This window comes from Anser cygnoides, chromosome 1 (genome assembly GCF_040182565.1).
Source record: "Anser cygnoides isolate HZ-2024a breed goose chromosome 1, Taihu_goose_T2T_genome, whole genome shotgun sequence".
Lineage (NCBI taxonomy): Eukaryota > Metazoa > Chordata > Aves > Anseriformes > Anatidae > Anser > Anser cygnoides.
Window position 1 is genome coordinate 34,129,631 of NC_089873.1, and position 20,622 is coordinate 34,150,252.

Genomic DNA, 20,622 nt, shown 5'->3' on the forward strand with positions numbered 1-20,622 from the left:
TGGAAGAGGAGGATGTAATGGGAGCTGCCGGGGAGCTTCTGAGTTTTAGAAGCCCTCTTCTTGGCTTTACTGTGTAGAAAATCTTCCAGCACGAGAGTAGTTGGGCAATATGAGAACCATAAATTAACTGCTGCCAGCATAGTCTAAATTAGAATTAATGTACGTCAGCTTCTATTTAGTAGATGGAATTTTTCTGTCCCACTGACATGAACGTCATGATCCGACAGAGGAACCTCTGGCAAGTGGATGCATGCCATGGGGGTAACAATATCCCTACAGAGTTCTGCAATTTAAATAAAACTCCTTCCTCCACCAGAAGAGAGAATGTTCTCATGCACAAAGTATGGAAGTAGAACAGAAAAGAAAATGAGCTGCAGGGTGGAGACATCCTTTGTTTTTTACTATATAAGACTCCATAGGGTTGCTGTGGCATTACTGCAGGCTTGCCAGCAGAGCACTTCTTTAGCACTGCCAGCAGAGCTAATGTCATTAGGTTCACATCCGACTTTTTTTCAGCCACTCTCGTGAATGAACAGAGCCTGAAGAATAAAAATATTGCAAAGGGAATGTGGTTTTTTTTTTCCTTTTTTTTTTTCTTTTTTTCTCTCCACAACAAGGCTTGATATATCACATTTTTTCTTGGAGTGATAATTTATGGTATATCGGTTAGCATGAGTGCTCAGAGAAAGTTGGGGGAAAAAATCATACATTTTCCAGACTCTAATGCAGTCACTTGTAGAAGTAGGTTCCCTTTTTGTGTCTGTAAATCCTATATCTAAATCATTCAAGTGCAGGTGCTGGGAAGTACTTACCCAGGAGAGTGGCAGCATTTGCATCTACAATTAATTTTCAGTTATAGATTCTACTGGAAAAAAACAGGAGGTGTTTCTTAGCAACTGGAAGCAACGTGTAGCATTTCAAATGCTGTTGCTGTTCTAGTTAAACAACCTCCAGAAGAAAGAAGCCACACAGAGGTAGCCATACAACCTGATTTAAAGGCTTGTTAAGAATTCAGTAATGTATAACAATGGCCTATTGTCATATGGTACTGTCATACTGCATTCCAGCCTAAAAGGGGGATTAAAATTAAGGGCCCCAGTTAAGATTAAAAATGATTATTAAAACCAAACCAAACCAAACCCACAAACCTTTTGTAGTCTCATTTGACAGGGTTAGCCATAGATTAAAGAACTTCACAAGACTATCTGTTACTGTCTATCAAAACCCATTCTGTATAGACACTGCGTGTCAGCCGCATACCTCTGCAGTCATCTATGCACACCAAGTACAAATAGACTAGAGGAGCAGCACCAAATCTGAATAAATCTGTGCATGTCTTTGCATTCAAAGCCTACTGCCATTTCAGACTTGTATCAAATATTCTTCTCCCATTTCTACATAGTGATTGGATAGTTAGGATGATGTAAATATACACTTCATGTGTGATTTATTGCCCTTGTAGGATTCCCATACTGAACCAGCAAGATTGCTGTTGTTATTTTGAGACCAATATACTGTTCTGCCCCTCTATTTTTTTTTGGACTACACAGCATCAATAGACAGTTGTGTTCCTGAAACAAAACAGGGCTAAAGAAAAACAAAAAAGGTTTGTCAGCAGTGGATGGCTCCTTGCAGGGCAGCTAAAATGTTTTCATTATAGAAGGTCTTACAAAACATTTCAGCTAACAAAACATGGCTCTTAAGCTTAACTTACCTCTCTAACCACCTCAAAAAATAGCTCTAGCTCACTGCTTGTATTCTATTCACTTTTCTCTCTATGTACTTACACGAAAAGGATAATTCCTGTGTTGGCCATGGCATAGGACAGCCCTAAGATGCCGCTGCCCATAATGGCATTGCTGAGGTTGAACGAGGACATGCCAAAGGAAGCTCTGCCCCGGTGCTGTAGGGAACAAGAAGAGACATGACAACTAACTTGCATTTTACTGAGCGCAGTGGGCTAATTGTCCTCACTGCTGTTTTTCCCTCTATTGCTCTCTTGATCCTTAAAGGTGGAGCCTTGCGAAGCCAACAGTCTGCTGAGGTGAGATAGCCACAGCTGGCTGACTGTTGACCAGCCTCTATAGAAACATGTGCTGCTATCTAATAGATTTCCCAGTTACTGGTTTGACTTAAAAAACAATTCAACCAATTCCTGAGTTTTTCTCCAACTAGGATGTATTACTTTCTCTATGGAGCTAAAAATGTGTCAGGGGGCAGGGTGGGGTGCGAAGGAGGAAGATCCATGTGGCTCAGGTGGGGGGAAGGAGAGTGGAGAGGACAAAAAACAGGAGGCAGGAGTTGGTGTGTGAGGGAGTCACACCTGCTGCCAAGAGGGAAGGGATGGGGGAATCTGGCTCTTAATTTTAGCTTGCAGTTACAAAGAATATTCTTTTCTTTAATCGGATGGTTTCATTTGAACAATCCTAATAAAATATGTAACATGACCAGTAACATAATTCCTTTCTTTGTCATCAACTTCAGGATAACTTTGAATAATGTTGAGCAAAGATAACCACAAACACACCCCAGAAACCTTTGCTGTCTTGCCATTTGCCTGTGGAATTGCCTACAGAGCTGGAGGAACACTGCGCCTGTCGTGTTCAGCACTGTGAAGTTGAACATGAGTGTCCCCTCTTTCAAGGAAGGCGGATAGGTGTAGTTTCACTTACACGGATGCTGGAAACAAGCAGTACAAAAGCTAGGGCCCACCTCTAACTAGAAATGGACAGCTCCAACCCATGCTGGACATCTTGGGTAGTACAACACAGTTGTCCTACTGAGTCTGAGTGTGATCTGAGGAGTATTTCTGATTGCTTGGGAAGGGAAGACCCAGCTTTACTTGCAAGACAACAGAAAGAGTTTGCTGCACTAACTGTTAGAAAATGTATTTACTCTTCCAAAGCCAAGATTATGCTGATCAAGCTCCAGAGTAACTTCATTTACTGAAACGTTTGGAAAATGATTCAGGTCAACATGATTTAATTGTAATTACCCTTAAATATGAATAAAACTTACATATTCTTCATTGTAGTCTTCCAATTTCTTTTTACCCAGATATCCATTTGTAAGGAACTTCTGACTTTCTGCATCATCACTAGCAAATGGACTGAACACAAAGAAAAATACGAAAACATTAGATAAGACTTATGACGTGTTCTGTTTAAGCAGTGACTTTTGTTATTAGGGGAAACTTTCCTTTGACATTGCAATGTATATTTAAAAGTCCTCCAGAAAAAACAAAACAAAACAAAACAAACAAAAAAACCCACTTTTTTTTCTCTTGTTGCCCTCTACCCCATGCCCTGGCCAGGGCTGCCCCTCTCTCGAATGGCTGCAGCACGGTGGGAATGTGCTCAGCTCGCAGTGCATTGCGTGCATATCAGTTTACACATCGGTTTGTGTGGCTGGGGTGGTTGGGAGTTGCCAAGCGAGTGCTCAGGGCTGGGAGCCTGGAAAGGTCACTCCAGGCAGTGGCCAGCACAGGGGCACCCTGGGCTGCCCCTGTTCTGCTGGGCACCGCATCTGTCGAGAGCAGAGCGGGGAGGCTTGGTGCAGTGGGAAAGTGCTAGCTAAACAATCACACTAATTTCAGCATATTACCTAGGAAACATTTTGAGTCCCAGATGCCATTGGTGAAGCTCGTTTTTCGATTACTGCTTTTTAGCCTTAACAGAAGAGCCTTCCCATTTAAACGCTTACCTCCCAATTGCAGCCTTTTCTGAATCAACCAGCTCCGTGTAGTTGTCTTCGAGGCTTTCCCCGCTGTTGCTCTGATCGTCGAGCTCGATGTTGACTTTTTGCAGCTCCATGCGATCCATTAGAGTGGTCAGCGCTTTCCAGCACACACACTCGCTCCTTCAGGGTAAACAGCACTGCAGCGCCTGCCTGCCGGTTCTCCCTACCATGGGGGGGCTGCCAGAACACTCTGTTCTGCAAACAACACACAACAGGACTCATTACAGTTTTCCTCAAATTAGATAAACGAGTGTGAAGCGCTGGGTTTGTGTTTGTTCTCTGTAATAGCATTAGGAGGGGAGGCTGTTGCAGGCTGGGAAAATTCTGGGCAAGCATAATGTTCCTTTATGTGCCAGCACTTGGCCCCTCTGTCTCCCTTGAAATTGTGGAGAGGGCAGTGGCCAATAGATGCACAGCGGATGCCCAGCATCTGGCAACATTACAGAACCAGAAGAAAATAGTTACTGGAATTGCTGCTTTTGCATTGCCAGTGATGGCTATGCAGAAGCTCTCACTGTTAGAAATGGAGTATATCAGGGTTTCACTACCATTGCTTCAAAACATGCATACACTTAAGGTAAATCCTTAGTGTTTTGAATCATTTGTTATAAGATGAATATTGTCAATTTTAAATGTCTTGAGGATTTCTCCCCTTCACTGGGTTCTGTCTGAGAAGGCGACAATCTCTGCATGATCTACTTTGATAATGAGGAGGTGCGGTTCTGATACAACAGTTTCTGTTCTTCAGGATATCTGTGTCTAATCCTTACCTGTCCCACAGCTGGGAGATCTGTCTCACACAGGGTTTTAAACAGATATAAGATTTGTGATCTCTACCTTTGTCATACAAATTCCTGCTTTTAAAATTCATATGAATAAATGCTCAGCTCTCTCTGTGAATTGAGGGAAAATGTCCAAATCAAAGTTACAAAGAGGACTTCACCCCCAGGATTTCAGCTCTTTCTTGTTAGTCTCATCTTCTGAGACATTTACATTCATTTGCTCATTCCCACATTCAGGAGGAAAACATTCTGCAAGAAACCTTGCAGTTTTACAATACTCTTCCCTTCCCCAAGGTACTCCTCGAGGCACCTTACATCTCTATTTCACAGCTGGGGAGACAATGGAACACAGCAGGAAGGGGAGCGAGCAGAGATCAGGTAGCGTGGTAATTGCTGGCACACCTGGGGCCAGCCCTGCAGCCTCGTGGCACTTCACCTTCTGCCTCACAGTCAGGCACACTGGCTGGATCCATTACCTTTTCCACAAATGTCACATGCTAAGTACAGACCAATGCTACATAACAACAATATCAGAAAACATTGCAACTAATAATTTCCATGTCTGGCCCTCTGTAGCACTGAACCTGCAATTATTGAATAGCCTTTTTCCTGGTTTTTCATTTGTGGATGTATATATCCTCTCTTGAGGACCAGACCTCCACTAGCCTCTGCTGTTGATCACATGCTGTCCTTAAGAACATCTACAAATGTATTTGTAGTGACAAAATTTTAGAATGCATGGGCTTAAAATGTAAACACAAACTTTACATACCAGTCCTGGAAGCTAAAACCGACCCTGGGCCAGAAATTAAAGTCAGCTTCCTTACTTCTCACTAAAACCATCCACCCAGAGCAGACAACCGAAAAGGAAAAGCAATATCACAGTGCATTAGGAGATTTCCTACCAGAGGACGCGGCTCTGTTTACTCCTTTCTGCTGCCACTCGGGGAGTGCGAGCGAGGGCGACGAGCGCCCGCAGAAGCAGGGCAGGCTCACGTTCCAGCGACCCGGGGATTCTGCCCAGTCGGGGTATGAATAACGCCAGGAGACTAACAAAATTAAAAAAAAAAAAAAATCCAGACCCTCCCAGCTGTGGCTTCATTCACTGAACTGTCTTCAAATGCAGATGCTGCCCTGTCCAGGGAACAGAGTCCTTCCAGCTCCTGAGGCTTATTTTTAATCTAATGTGTAAAAGTCAAGCAGGCACATCTGCCTGTGCTTAGCCCTGCTCTGATAAAAGGCACGCTACCAAATGCTCGTTGGAGAAATGTCTTTTCCAGGAGCGGCAGTCCAAAATATACACATCTTCAAAGAGTTGGGAAACAGAAAAAATAAGCCAAAAAAGTTTCCAGGAGTTAAGTTACATAGAGGTTAGACTGAGCAAGAAATTCTGTACAGCATAGCAAACACAGTTTGGAAAGGGGAGCAAAAATTGACCAGAAATATGCGTTACAGAGTAAGAATCATTTGGACATTGTCCTGTCAAACATTTACACAATGAGTAATCTGATTTATGGGCGTCATCACAAGAGGCTGTGGAATCACTGCATAAAGCAGTGATTTTCAATATACATTTTTTAAAAATATGTGAATTCCTAAAAGTCTTCCAGTGAAGGTGCAAACACTTGGGTGGCAAAATTAAGTCTATTGAGAACTCGTCTGCTTGCAGTTGTCACTTTTTAGAGAGCAGTTGGTAGAGCTCCAGGGGTCTGCACAGCTGTGAGCTGAAAGCCATTGGCATAAATGTGGGCAGGATGAGACCCATCAAACAGACTCAGCACTAGGTTTGAATCCTGCTAATAACTTTGACATTAACTACAACCAAGAGTGTCTTTGATCTTCAGTAGGACTTGGCAGAGCTGTCCCTTAGTCAGTGGAAATCCATTTCCTGATGCTCCCAGCATTGCAAAATACCCACAAAACTGAAGGGTTTGGGAGGATGTTGAGGTCTCGCGTGCCAGTAACATGTGCCCCCCATGTACTTAGAAGGGGCAAGCAAAGCAAGGGGGGACCACTGCCACCCCTTTGCATGACCACACAGCCCTTGGGTCGCCGTTCTACCTGTGAGACATTATTTAGGAGCTGGGGGATGTGCTAGCTGGCTACACTGAGAATAAAATCCTGGCTGCAGCAGCACACTGCTCCCAGCCCAAGCCCCCTGTATGGGCTGGTAGATGGGCATGGGCCGGGGCCAGGGCCAGCGCCAGCACAGCAGGGCATGGCCACCAAGGCCAGTCAGGCCTGCGCCCTGCCAGAACACAACTCCTCCCATGAGGTGATTTTCAGGCAAGCCAAAGGTCATCTGCTTTAGCTCCCCAGTGGTTTAATGCTTTCTGCTTCAGAATTGTGAATTTGGCACCTAAAACCCATTGCAGAAACCTAAGAAACCTAAGCCCATCAAAATCTACCCAGCTTTGTCTTACTACAGAGTAATTTTGTAAGTTTGAAAGAAAGCAAAAATCTCTTCACTTCTTTCTCTTTCAGTTAAAATCAATACGTTTTCCCTCTTTGGTTACACGCAAGAAAAATCTCTTAGCTCTATGACATTCCTTAAACTTGGCTTTCAATATGGTGATGCATTTGCTGCTTCCTGTGGCATTCTTCTAAACAGAAATATTTTTCTGAAAGTATTGCGTTAAAATGGAAATACTGGTTGCAGAAGAGATTAGCCTATTATTAGAGGAAAGTTATTCCTTCCTATACAACTATTTTTCTGTTCAAATACAATTCTGTTTTGTTATTAAATAATGGTTTTCAGAAATGACTCAGAAAATGATGATTTAAAAAAAATTTTTTTTGGCATCTGATATCACAACGTTATTGATTTCCATCTGGTCTGCTCTTTGAACATTTAGAGAAGGGACTACCACCAGACAAATCGTGCCAGGTCACAGATATGACTAATAACATTTTTGTGGGTTTTGCAGTATCAAGATTTGTAAGCTCCACCATGGTATCTGATTTAGCACACTTTGCCAGATTCTTCATCTTCATGACAGTGAGTTTACAATGTTATTGCCTGCACAGCTATTTAAAAATGAAATAAGTGTTATCACTGTGAAATAAACAATTAAAATGCAAAGCCCGTTTCCACAAATTCATTTATTTACTGGAATGTTAGCCAAGTAAATCAAGAGCCTTGAAGTCAGCCAAAGGCTCCAAAGGAAAGTGAGCATTTATTTCTTAATTGTCTGGTCAATTTCAAACAACTCCTGCAACATCTCTGGTTGCTTACATTTTGTTTGTCCATATTAAAAAAACAAAACAAAACAAAACAAAACAAAAAAAACAAAAAAACAACAATGAAAAGACTAAATTTAATTCCTGACGAAATACCAAACATACTTGCCAACATCAACTGCTATGTCAGTAAATCTTAAAAAGCCCATCCTTCAAATTACACTTAAATTTACATATTAATTGCATTTCTAATTCTCAGTTTTTGAAGACGTGGACAGTGTCTAAAATACATTGATCATGCATTGTAAAGGAAAAAGTTTTAGGTTTACCTCTGAGCCAAGCTGGTTCTCTTGCTTGCTTGCTAAGCAGGTTCTGTCTTTTAGGATTTGCACCTGTAATGAAAAGTTTGCTTATGTGCAACCTAGAGCAGTTGGACAGTGATTTAAAGACAAATGGGAGTGTATCAGATGAGCCAATCAACATCTGCTACACCCCAACAACTCCCTTTCACAAATTTGCGTCAGCTCTTTTTTAAAAAAAGGGGAAAAAAAAAAAAAAAAGAAGAAAGGTAAATCAGTTTATTGGAGCACACTGAGGGCAAACATCTCCGTTACCAGAGCTATTTGCTCTCAGAGCTTAGCGCTATTACAAAATGCATCTCTGCAGAACGTTTCACCCAGGCTCGATCATGCTTTCACTTGATAATCTTGAGTTTTGAACCACCCATGCACATTAAGCTTGCAGCAGCACAGTAGCAATATGCCTTGAAAATGGCGTTTGGGAGAAGTAGCTGAGGGCTCCCACATGGCTCTTATCTCTGCAACTGCAGAGACACCTCTCAAAACGGCGGCGGGGTGTGCGGCAGGGCTCAGTCAGAAGCGAGTGCTTTCAACCAGGCTGGGTGACCTATGGCTTAGTTTCCCAGTTGAAATATTTACCTTTAGAGCAATTGTGGCGGTGTGTGTCAAGTGACAAATGCTATTCATTTAACTGCAATATAGACCTGTGGAGAACTACTTCATTATCTGCGATGTGACTGCTATGCTTCAGAATTTAAAACCTTTTATCCAATTATATAATGACTATAATTAAAAAACAAAACAAAACAAAACCAAAAACCCACCTGCCTCTTTCCTTACCTCCCTCCCCTCTAGGCTTTGTGATTAAAACCCTGTAATTTTTAATTCCTACGAGTCCCCGTGGAGCCCTTCAGACCGCGTTAGCTCACTCTGGGTGACAGCCTGCGGGGACCCAAGCACACACTGCTGTAGGTAGTTCGGCATTTTTCCATGCTGTGTTTTCCTTTGAGCTGGTGTTGACTCATCAGAGCTGCAGCCACCCCAGGGGCTGTGTCTGCGGTGTCCCATCCCAGGTGCCTCCACCCCGGGCAAAGCACGGAGCCCCAGCCGGCCTGCTACAGCCACAGACCATGGTGTGCCATTTCATGATCTCCCCCTCTAAAAAAATCTGACTTCAGTATAGCCCCAGACAAATAGTTTAACAAAAATAATCTTTGCCTCCTTCAGCTCTGCATTCCCATGAAAATGCGGTTGATAATGAGGACTGTTAGGCCAGAAGATGCCAAAAGCAGCACAATGCAAATAGTAAGAAATGAAAGCTTTGCAGCCAGAGGTCCTATCTTGCCTTAAACCTATGCACACTACTAGAAAAATGGACAAAATTCTGGGTTTAGACTTTCTGAATGGACTTTGAATCTCAAAGCTCTCCGTATATTCCTTTGCATCAACCGGCCTAATGAAGGAAACAGGCTCTCCCTCTAAAGCATATGGCACAGAAAAGGTGTCCTTAATAAATTAAAGCCAATCTCAGTTGCCTGAAAAAATCACATTTTGGCACCAAAATGCTGATACCTTTGGGTAGATGTGCAGGGCTGTAAGAGGGGCTGGGAGGGGAGCCCTGTTTGCTTTGCACACTGACAGAGCTGTGGGTGCGGGGAGTTTCCTCCCTGCGCTGTTGATTGTGTGGGTGTCTCATGTAACGACAGGGGAGAGAAAAACATTTCTTTAAACAAATGAAAATAGGATCGAAAACCATAAAGCAAACAGCAGGGAGATTTGGGGACAGATGTACTAACAAATCAGCAACAGCTGTGAAAATTACTTGGATACATTTTTTGAACCTGATTAAAAAAATAATAATCAAGATGAGAGTTCATTTCCTTTTCAAATACCACAGATATCAATACCTATGTCTAACACCCATCAGTGGGGCATAATTTTCTCCAGGACCACATCAGGGTGCTTTCGTGGATCTTTCCTCTACACGTGGAGGGATGGGGACATCAAGCCTGATGGTGCACAGGGTTTTCTGGGAGTGCCCCTGCCCCAGCACCTGGTGCCCCAGAGACGCCAAGCACCATGAGCCATATGGGCAGGTGGGCCTGGCATAAACCATCCTCATGCTTGTAAGAATTTTTTTCTGCAGAAGAGGAGCCAGCTGTGTTAACATGGGGTTTCTTGACATTGCCAGTTCTTTCTGCCTATCCCTAAGTAGAAAATACTGGTTAGCTTTTGCCGGGGAAAAAACAAAACACAGCAGAGCAAATGTTGATGTGTAATCTTCAGCTAGAAGGGAGACACATTGCAACCCTTAGGACTGCAGAGCCCTTTCTATATCATGTCTTCAATGTGCCTGCGTTTTCTTTCACTATTTCTGAAAAATAAAACTATGCATTTGCTAGGATTACTTGAGATTGTGCATGAGTTTAAAAACAAAAATATATTTTCTTGTTTCTAGCAAAAAATAGGATTGAATTATTGATTATAATGTCGGAAACACAGCGAACAAAAGAAAAGATACCTTGGGATATATGCGCTACCCATGCCTAGTTGTAGCTGGTGCTTACTCTCTGTGAGACATATCTTTGCTGCCAACACTTTGCTGTCAGAGGAACTTCCCATAATTTCAAAGAAAAGCCAAGTGCACTACATTCAACCAAAACTCAAAAAAGGTGCTAAATAAATCTCCTCTTTCCCAGTTAATTAGTGGGACTGCAGTACAAGCTCTAACAGTCACCTCAGTGTCTGTGGAGCCCCTCACCAGGGAGGGCTTCCCTGCTGTGCACAGCCCTGTGTTTGCCCTTTCTCTGAGGATGCTAAGTCAACTGCAGCTGGAAATGCAGCACTCGGTGGGCAGTGTATTGTATGTTCCTTCTTCTGGCTTCTTTGGCTAGCTACCATCTCTCAGAGACAGCACGTGATGCAGTAACACATGCTATCATTTACAGGAAAACATTCCAGACTTGGCAGGTCTGAGGACTGAGGGCAGATTTTTTGCCCAGAGAAGCCTCCCTGAAAAATCTGCTAAAGTGAGAAGGTGTTTCCAGAGCAGAGGGTTGCAAGTGGGACTGACACTAGTGGTGGTGATAGTGCCATTATATAGAGCTCAGCAGTCTGAGATGAGTGGTTAGCCTCTGAGATGGAGTTTCTAGGATCTGGACTTAGGCAAAACAGGTCTTGGGTGCACTGCTGGCCCTAGGAGCTGCTGCCTTGCCTGTGCCTGAAGCACATCAGCAAAAAGAGAAGGTGAAAGGTGAAATCAGGTTAGTACTGAAGGTGCAGGAGATGCTTTTACCTACACGCTAAGCACATTCCTACTGCAATTTGGCCCTTTTATTTTTATATATATATATATATATATTTTAGAATGTGAGATTGTGTTAAACGTTTTATTAGCATTTTTCTGTTTTTCAAAAAGATACAAGAAATCCCACTTTCACCTCTTAACTAAATATAATAATGGTAATGTGAGTGTTTTTAAGTAACTGCTGCTCTCTGAATCATACTGCCTTCCTCTTGCTACAAGAGCCTTGTGTCTGTGCTTGCTTTCAGCTCAAATACTATTCCCTGAAAGAGCAGAAGATTTTGTTGGAGCTCTGAATTTAGTTTTTATTCACTCCCGATCACCATTGGCAGAGAAGCACACAGTCTATAAAGAAAAGCAAAGTGTGTATTTTTACCTTGCCGTGGCTGTCTGCTCTTCACCAGTACACTAGAAGACAAAGTGGTTTAGCATCACTGCTTTAGCATCACTTAGCATCATTTAGACCCCTGGTTTTGAAACAAGATGTATTCAAGACACCTGCCCCTATACACACATCTACATACGAGTCCAAATCCACCCTGTAGAAGGTTAGTACACCTTATACAGGGATCATTTCAGCAATAGCTGACACTTGATATTCTTTATACTTAGCAACACATGGAAATCAAACAAACACACAAACAAATAAACACACAACCCCCCTCCCTCAACTGTTTATTTCACAGGTTTCTTTTTCAGTTTAAAACCAAGAAGGGTAATGTGATCTCCTGCCACTCAAACACCCTGAATTCTCTCCCAGATCCTGCAGATTCAAGGAGCCACATGATTCGGCTGCACTAAAACATTTGGATTTTTGGAATAAAAAAGTTGGGGAAAAAAGGCTTATTAAAGCTAGCAAAGGGGAAACTAGGGGGGACATGATAGCAAGCTATAGCTATTTAAAGGGTAGCTATGTTAAAAAGATGACAGAGCCAGACTCTTCTCAGCAGTGCCATACTGGCCAAACATGGGGCAACAGCCACAGGAGGTTCAGGATGGATATTAGGAAAAAGTTTTTCTGTAGACAGGTAGTGCAATTTGGGAATATGTTGCTCAGGGATGTTGTGGAGTTGCCATTGTTGGAGGTTTTCAAGACTTTGCAAGGCAAAGCCATGTCTGGGCTGAGCTGGTGTTCATGACAGCCCTGCTTGGTGGAGGCAGCTGGAGCAGCTGTCCTCCACAGGTCTCTTTCAGCCAGTGTTTTGGTGAGTCTGTGAAGCTGCTTAGTGACGCAGGCAGAAATGTAAAGGTATTAAAGATGCCTTCAAAATACTGATGGCAGGAATGTGATTAGGTGAAGCATGGCCAGACATTAGGCAAAAAACACTCCATGCATCAGAAGCAGGTTAAAAAGACAGCAAGCAACTCAATGGTGCATTGATTTATTGAGGAGATTTACCATAGAAAGTACTACAGGTTTTGGCTTAAGAAAACTTTTCTTCTTCACACATACACTGTAAATACGTAACTACCTACACAGAGCTGAAAGTGTTCTTTTAAAATAATATTTACAAATTTTGCAAAACAAAACTGAGGATTGTTGGCAAATGTATTAAATTCTTTGTAGCAGAATAACTGGTATGTTCTGAAAAAAATGCTGTTTTTCATTTCCAAAAATATAGTTCCTTCTTATCCCCAAGTTTATTCCAGTCTCTCTGAAACTAATGAGCTTCACAGGACAAGAATGAAAAGCTGCATTTGCAATTGCCCACAGTAAACTGAGGAAGAGCTAAAATAGACTGTTTAATAAAACTCGAGTGATTCAGTTTAAGAAATAAGATTCCTCATAATAAATACAAATTTCAGAACAGTGGCTATAATTTACAATATATTAATTTGTTTACTATTGTGCTTTGTGGCAATGTGCTTATCACATTCTGTATAGCACAGGACATTTATTTGTGACATTACTGCATCTCCCTATTGTAATGATTCTTGCCAATGCAGAGTGTAAGCATTTATTATTATCCAATATTTTTAAGCAGAAGGTAAAGACAGAGAGGTTCAGATTCATAACACCTAGCAAAAGGCACTTCCCTGCCATGGCTGACCAAGGAGACAATTTGCCTTGGGGTCTGTATAACTGCAGTAGAGGGAGACAGGAGCCCACCTGGAGTGGGCTTACCGTCACCAGCCAGCTTCTTTGATACACTTTAGTAGGTGCTTGAAGGTTGATGGTGTGCGTCTGGTCTTTGGGAAGGGTATAGATATTATTTATACTATTTAAAAGAGAGATTAACCATGCAAAAAAGGAAAAAAAAAAAAGACTTCTTTCTATTTGAATGATATCAGGAACGGACAAAACCATCCTCTCTACATTTTTGCCCCAGATCTTCTTGCTGTTCCACACCCTCACAGAAAAAAGATTACTTTAGTGGTGTCAATCCCCCCTCTAATATTTTTGGAACACATTTGGGAACATATTGCACTGTCAGGACAATTATTTCTGGCTTCAAGCCTGTTTGAGTGTAGACAGGGGCTACCTGGAGATTTTCGCTGCAAGCCTGTGTCTCTTATTTGCTCTGGAAGTGCCCACGTGTGCTAGAAAGAACATATTGTCCATGCTCTACATGGAAAGAAACAGCAAACAAAGCTGCAGGGCAGAGGAATGATGAATTCACTAGATAGTAAATAACCACTGCTGGATAATATGCAGGATAATACCACAATTTTATATGCTTTTAAAATAAAATAGCTCACAGAGAAATTTTGAAGTGCTAGTTCAGTTTAGCCTATCCTCTTGCCATACAGGTATATATAAAAAGTGCTTACATCCTGATCAATTTGAGCTACATATTGCAATTTGTCTTTGCACTGTGGCATTTGCTAAATGCAGAGAACTGCTTTTTAAGGTGACTAAGAGAATGCCAGTGCTTTCCCATAGCTGCTGCCACATTCTGCCCCAGCGTGAGCGAGTGACTGCAGGCACTCAAATGTGCCATCAGACTGATAAATATGACTTGAATGAGTGGTGCTGAGGCTCAGGCCCTAGAAGCATCCAGAGATGAGTTCAGGAGCTCTGCTTCTTTTAGAATCCGGAAAATGTGCAGGTCTAGATCCAGATGTGCCAGGTGAAAAGGAGCTAAACCTAGTTTGATATTATGGTATCTATGCTCATTTGAGGTGGCTAATTTTTTCAGCAAATTCAATGACCTCTGGATCCTGAGATACTCATTAGAAGCAGCCCAGCTCAGACATGACCTGCTGGAGTATTTCATCCAGCTGGTCCCCAATCTCTGCTGACATATCTTGTGGAGGCCCTTCAGATCTGAGCACTTGTGAGCTAGTCCGCTGCCTGCCACTGCTTCCCTGGAGCCCAATAGGGCCTGTGCCATTGCATGAGCAGATGTCTGCAACAGCCATGGTACCATGAGCTAAATACACTTGCAGTCACACAGGTCTGTGGAGAGCTCATCATTCATCATTTAATAGTGAACACATACATGCAGTTTTGCTCAAGCCTACTACTCCAGAAAAGCCTATATTTATTTGGCAGTGCACCAATGCCACCATATGTGTCAGTGTGGTGTGCCACCACTACTCCTCACCTCAGGGCCACACCCTGAAGGGCTGAAAGAGCACTCATGAAGCCAGCTGGTTTGTATTAGCTAGAGTGCAGCAGGTCAAGGGAAAGGAAGAGATTATTCCCCTCTGGAGCTTTTTGTAGCTCCCATGGTGAAGGAAAAGAAGCAGGTAAGGGGACAGGGCACAGCTTTTATCAGACCAGTGACTTAACTGGAAAAACTGGGCAAGCCCTTCCCAACAAGCATTTGTCAAGTCTATCTTTGAACATGTTTGTGTTAACCATGATTTAGCTGTTTGTATTTCGATCATTGTTACATTAGTAGTCAACAAGCTTTAATAAAACATATGAAAAAAACCAAACAAACACTGACAACTTACTTTCACCAGTCATCTTTAGGATCCCATGACTACATTTCTGTTTATAAAAATAACAACATGTTCATATAAACTAGATGAGATTAAAATCCGTCCATGAAAACAATCAGAATTCCCTTTCATTAGCAGACTCTGTGGGAGAACAGTACTGTTATTTGTACTGTCTGAGCAGTGTGTAATACTTTGCAGCACTTAATAACATTACTTAGACCCTGGGAGCAGAGTCAGCTCTTTAGAGGAAATCGGGATGAGGTACCACTCTTAAAAAGGTTTTACATTTACATGAGGGGAAAAACATGTGTTCAGAGACCTGTGAGTGCTGACAGCTTACAGGGATTTCCCACTTATTAAAATGAGTAAGAAAGAGGTGAAACTGATACATTACTTGTCCAACAGAGCAAAAGAACATTTTTCTCTTCTGGCAATGAGAGGAGATGTCATGTCCTGCTCTCCCCAGTCTCTATGGGAAGGGTACCCTACAGTTAGGTCAGGACATAAAACTGAATTCCTCATTCTGCTGCAGACTTTTCCTGCCTTCTTGAACACACCTCTAGGAGAGCTTAGGCAGTCAGAGCTTAGGAGAGCAGGATGGCAGTCAGAGCCCCCACCTATGTCTTGGGCAGTGGTGCTCTCCTTGGGGAGGTCCCTGAGGTGTGCAGAGCCCTCAATGGCATGGCCACCACCCAGGCAGGGCTGGGCAGCTCAGGACCTGGGCAAATCAGGCTTCACAAAATCAAAGGTTCTTCACTGTTTGGTCTGCCCAGTTCAGATACACCATGCATGCACATACTGGTGTGGGCTGGACTGGTTTTGAGCATGGGCAGCGTCAGCGCACGTCTGCCCATAACACACCTCAGAGGCAAACTTTCAGCAGCTCAGAATAAGATGTCTCAATATCCTTCATGGATTTAATACACCCTCTGTTCCCCAGTCTTCCACCTGCAAAACAAGTGCTTTACTACATACCTATTTCACTTGGACATCATAGAGATAAGTATGTTCAAGGCTAAGCAGCAAAGGATCGTGCCAGTCCTCAAGGGAAATTGGCTGCCACTTATCCTCTTCTGTTTAATGAATGAAGGATAGAGTAAAGACATGAAAATGGCAAAGTATAAAAAGCGTTAAAAAGATCAAAAGCATACTCTATGTGAAACCTTTTTTTTTTTTTTTTTCTGTTGAAAATTCATATCTAGAAAGCTTTGTCTCTGTCAGTTCCACATACTTCTCTTGATAGTTAGTGTTCCTTACCCCATGGTAGTGACTTTTTGTAATGCTTTATTAGTTTATAAAATAAAATAAAATAAAATCACCAGATGACTTACAACAATGATTCATGTTATTGTTATTGCTCATTATTATCATTTGTCATATGAGACAATGCCCGGCTGTGCATTTTTCCTCTTTTAAAAGAGAAATCTGGCTCAGCTCTGAAGGCCTCAAATTGTGTTTATTATACTAGCTGGAACATGTTTATTACATTGTCATGTTTCTATATCCCTCCTGCTACCTTGTGAAGAAGATACTTTTGCTCTGACTAAACTGTGAAAACTCTGCAAGGTTTTGCCCTCTCTGATCAAGCAATCGATCCACTGAGTTCAATAGCCTCCTGTGATGGTAGCCAGTACCTGACCCAGCAGATTGTCCCCTACCTCTCAGTACTGCACCTAATCCTGAGAGGCACTCCATGGGGAAGTCTTCTTCCAGACTTCCAGACTTCCAGTAATTAATGAGATTTTAAGCTCAGTTTTAAGCTCTACTCTTTCCTAAAAAAAGTGAGTTAGAAATGCTCATGTATTGCTTGCCTGTATGGTTGTTGGCATAATGGCATTTGATCAAGGGGAGAAGCGGCAGGAGACATATGTAATAGCTAAAAATAACAATGATAAAGCAGCAGTAATGAGAACCTTACTTTCATATTGCAGCTGCAGTGAATTTGTGCAGAACCTTGGCTGAGAGGCCTTCCAGGCACTTAGCTGAGCTTTTGGGCTCCTGAACCTCGCTGATTCCACAGCATGATGGCAGAAATGCTGCCTAGTGACTTCTGAACACAAACAGCAATCAAGGAAATTCACCTTATGGGAACTGCCTCGATTGTGGACCATATCTGAAAGTTTAACAAGCTCTGCCTTTTTGACCTGGTGCCTGGAGATGTGCACGTTCCCTCCTGAGTTCTGCGGCTTGGCCCGATGAATTTCACTGCCTTTCCCTACAAATCCTGTGCTGTCAGGATTGACAGTGGCTTGATAACCAGTGGGATGTTGCTAGAAGTGTACTACAGGTTCATTGTGGCATGAAAACCTCCCAAACGGGTCTGCTTGGATTTGCGGCGATGTCAATATTTATTGTCACTGTCACAGACCCAGGAAGATTACACAGACGTGGTCAGGACACTGCATTTGTGGCTCATGTAGGGTTACATAAAACACTCTCCCTCTGATTTTGAATTTAAGCACCAGAACTAGTGCCAGTGAGCTGGGTTTTTCAATCACTCCAAACACTGTTGGGAAAGAAAGAGAACCGCTGACAGACATATCCTGTCTCCTGCTCCTTGCTCCACAGACCCCGGCTGGGTATGAACCCCAGAGGAGCCTTTCTCATGTCCCACAGCTCCCTTAAGTCAACATAGGCAAATGCTGATGCTAAAGGAGGCAGTGCCAACTTCCCACTGACCCAATCACTATTTTTACTCACCTTGCTTCCTCAGTGACTGCAAATAGTCATAAATACATATGGGAGGAAGAAAAAGAGGCTAGTTTTAACCCAGAGCATAGCCCTGTTCCCACTCACTATGTGGCTGCATGAACATGTGGCAGAAGAGGGAGATGCCATGGGCAATAAGCAGGCAGAGGTGAGGACTGGAAGGTAAGCCAGGACTGCTTATTCCAGTTTAAACTGATTGTGGATCTTGCAGGTAACTTACAGTTCTTGTATTATGTTCCCTCAGGGTGGGTGTGTGAAAACGGGAGGCAGACTTCACTGGTCCATTACACCTCAATTAGGCAGACAGGATGAAACCAATTTTCTGTCTCCCAGAAAATGCCATCAGAAATGTTTAAGCTAGTCTAAACATAGACTAAAGTACCATTCACTTACAAAGTGTTTCACATTATCCATGATGACATCTAAAATCAAGTACCGATAATTTCAAGTGAAACATAACCTAGTCAAGTTGTTCTTTTAAATCAAAATTGGTCTCATCTTTTTCTTTTCTTTTTTTTTTAAATGAAAATTATTTGCCTCATAAAAAGTTTTTATGTTTCAGAAAATTTTATCGAGAATTATGTTTCTTAATAGTGAATCTTATAACAGCATTACTTAAAACAATTAAATCAATTAATTCAATAAAATTCTTCATCTGAACTGCAATATTTTGGCACTGTGACTGACTGAGTTTACTGCCTTTCCAATTAATGAAAGATTGGTTCCTTTGGCAATTACACTCTGATTAGTCCACAGCAAGAACATTTTCCATTACTCATCCCCCACTGCTATCAAAGGGCCTTTACTGCTGGCTTTTCATTCTGACTGTAATTCTAAATTAACAGGATTTATCACAATCCTTGTTCAGTAGAACTCTGAGAAAAATTGATTTTGAATTTTTTCAGTGCAAAAACTTCATCGACACAGGCAAATCCAATGACTAACACTGTTAGCCATTGAAGGATCATCCCAGCCACTACCACCTCATGTTTTTAGCTTTATTTTAAAAATTGTGGTTGTGGATGCTCAGGGTCAAATAAGAGTTAAATAAGAGTTAATGTCAAATAGTGGGACAAAAATGTAATTGTTTATCACAAAATATTACAAAATAGCCTGAAGAATCTTTTCATAGCCCAAGTAATCAAGCTTCTGTCAAGGTGAGATAATTGTCAATCAAGCTTTCAATCAAACACAGCTGCTAAAAATCAGAGGCAAGGGAAGCCAGGCACTTCACTGCTGTTTGAGCACCTAGCTCAGAAACAGAGTATGTATGGAGTTTAGCAGTATCTGAGAACCTGTTGTAACTCCATACAGTTATAAAAGCACTCAGAAGAGATGTCTGTGTTGGGAAGTTTTTTCTTGCTGAAGTTGAAAACAAATGCATTCAGCATGCTAGTTAAAATGTTATTTAATGAGAAATTATTTTAGCCTATTAGTCTATCTCGTATTAAAGGAAAAAGAGGTTCTTGATTTCCAATAGGCAATTAGCATTTCTTTTAATCAAATCCTATTAGTAATTTTTTTTTTTTTTTTTTCTGGCTCAGCAGACCGAGTGAACATGCCAGACAAGACTTTGACCATACCACAATGAACTGTCACCATTCCTGCAAATACTCATGCTTCTTAATTTCATACTTGTCTATTGTTTATAATTTGGAATTACATAGACAAGTATTGCTAAATCAGAGATGTATTTATATTTTGCTTTTGTAAGCTGTCACCAGTAGTTCATGTGTTTTTTTTTCTTACGCTAAAATGTATTTAAAGTAAGTTTTGTCACCTACTGTTCTTGGCTGTTTTAAGTAGAGTTCGAATTAAAATCTAGAAACCAAGACTTCTCACAGGAAATTAACTTTCTACTTTTATGTGTAGCACATTCATACACCACTATTGTTTATTATACTGTTGTGTAATTTTGCACAAACATTGATTAGTCATTTCGTAAATCTGGAAAACACAATTCCCAGGTGATGACCATGACCCTAGAAAAAGTTTAGAGAAAACAACCTCATTACGAGACATACCTTGCAATAGATGTTTGTTTAACTGGAAATCCACAGGAGCAGCTGCCCAGTGCAACGGTACATATTTGCTTCTGAATCCTTTCTCAAAGGCACTATTTAAACATGTTGATGAACTGAACTGGATTTCTCCCCACCTCCATTCCAGCAAAACAAGGAGACTCAGAAGATAAAATTTGTTTTGATATTGCAAGTAGTGCTATGTGGTAAGTGAGAAATTTGCTTTCAATAACCCTATTTAAATAGGAATGTGAGAAGTTTCCATATTCCTGTACAGATGCAATGTCTCTGCGTACTGCTGCTCAGTCACATTTCTATTTGAAAATGAATTAACTTCTATTTCTAGAAGTGTTTGTGTATAGAGCTCCTACTTGTCCATATTTGGCTTGATATTAAAGATCTGGCTACTCTAGCTTCACCACTTCGGCAAGAAGGAAACAAGAATTTCTGTGTAGAGAATGTCAGTCCAGTTCAGGTTATACAACTTATTTCAGATCTTGTTCAGATTTATGTTAAACTGTAAATCACTGACACTGGTAACGAGGGTTTTATGATGTGTACAGCTGGACTAGCTATCATTTAATTTCAAGTAGCATGCTGAGAAGCAACTAGTGATAACGAGATTTTTTAGCTGCCCCTGTTCTGGGCTAAGTTCAGTGCTGTGACCTAGAGGGGAAAGTTTGTGTCTCCTGAGCCAG

General features: G+C 41.7%; 1 protein-coding gene across 3 annotated transcripts in view; it reads right to left on the reverse strand.

Moving 5' to 3' along the window:
* The window catches only part of SLC38A4 (solute carrier family 38 member 4), a 32,766-nt gene extending 12,574 nt beyond the window's left edge, over positions 1–20,192 (reverse strand). Inside the window, exons 1-5 of one of the 3 annotated variants that reach the window (XM_066992256.1) lie at positions 19,928–20,192; positions 8,030–8,092; positions 3,703–3,933; positions 3,019–3,109; positions 1,788–1,903 (exon numbers count right to left, since the gene is read on the reverse strand). In XM_066992256.1, coding sequence (XP_066848357.1) covers positions 1,788–1,903; positions 3,019–3,109; positions 3,703–3,821 — 326 coding nt within the window. In that variant the 5' untranslated portion in view covers positions 3,822–3,933; positions 8,030–8,092; positions 19,928–20,192. Of the gene's footprint in view, positions 1–1,787; positions 1,904–3,018; positions 3,110–3,702; positions 3,934–5,425; positions 5,764–8,029; positions 8,093–19,927 lie in introns of those variants that run through there. The other 2 variants (XM_066992261.1, XM_066992254.1) reach the window with 2 other exon arrangements.
* Positions 20,193–20,622: the final 430 nt, after the last annotated feature.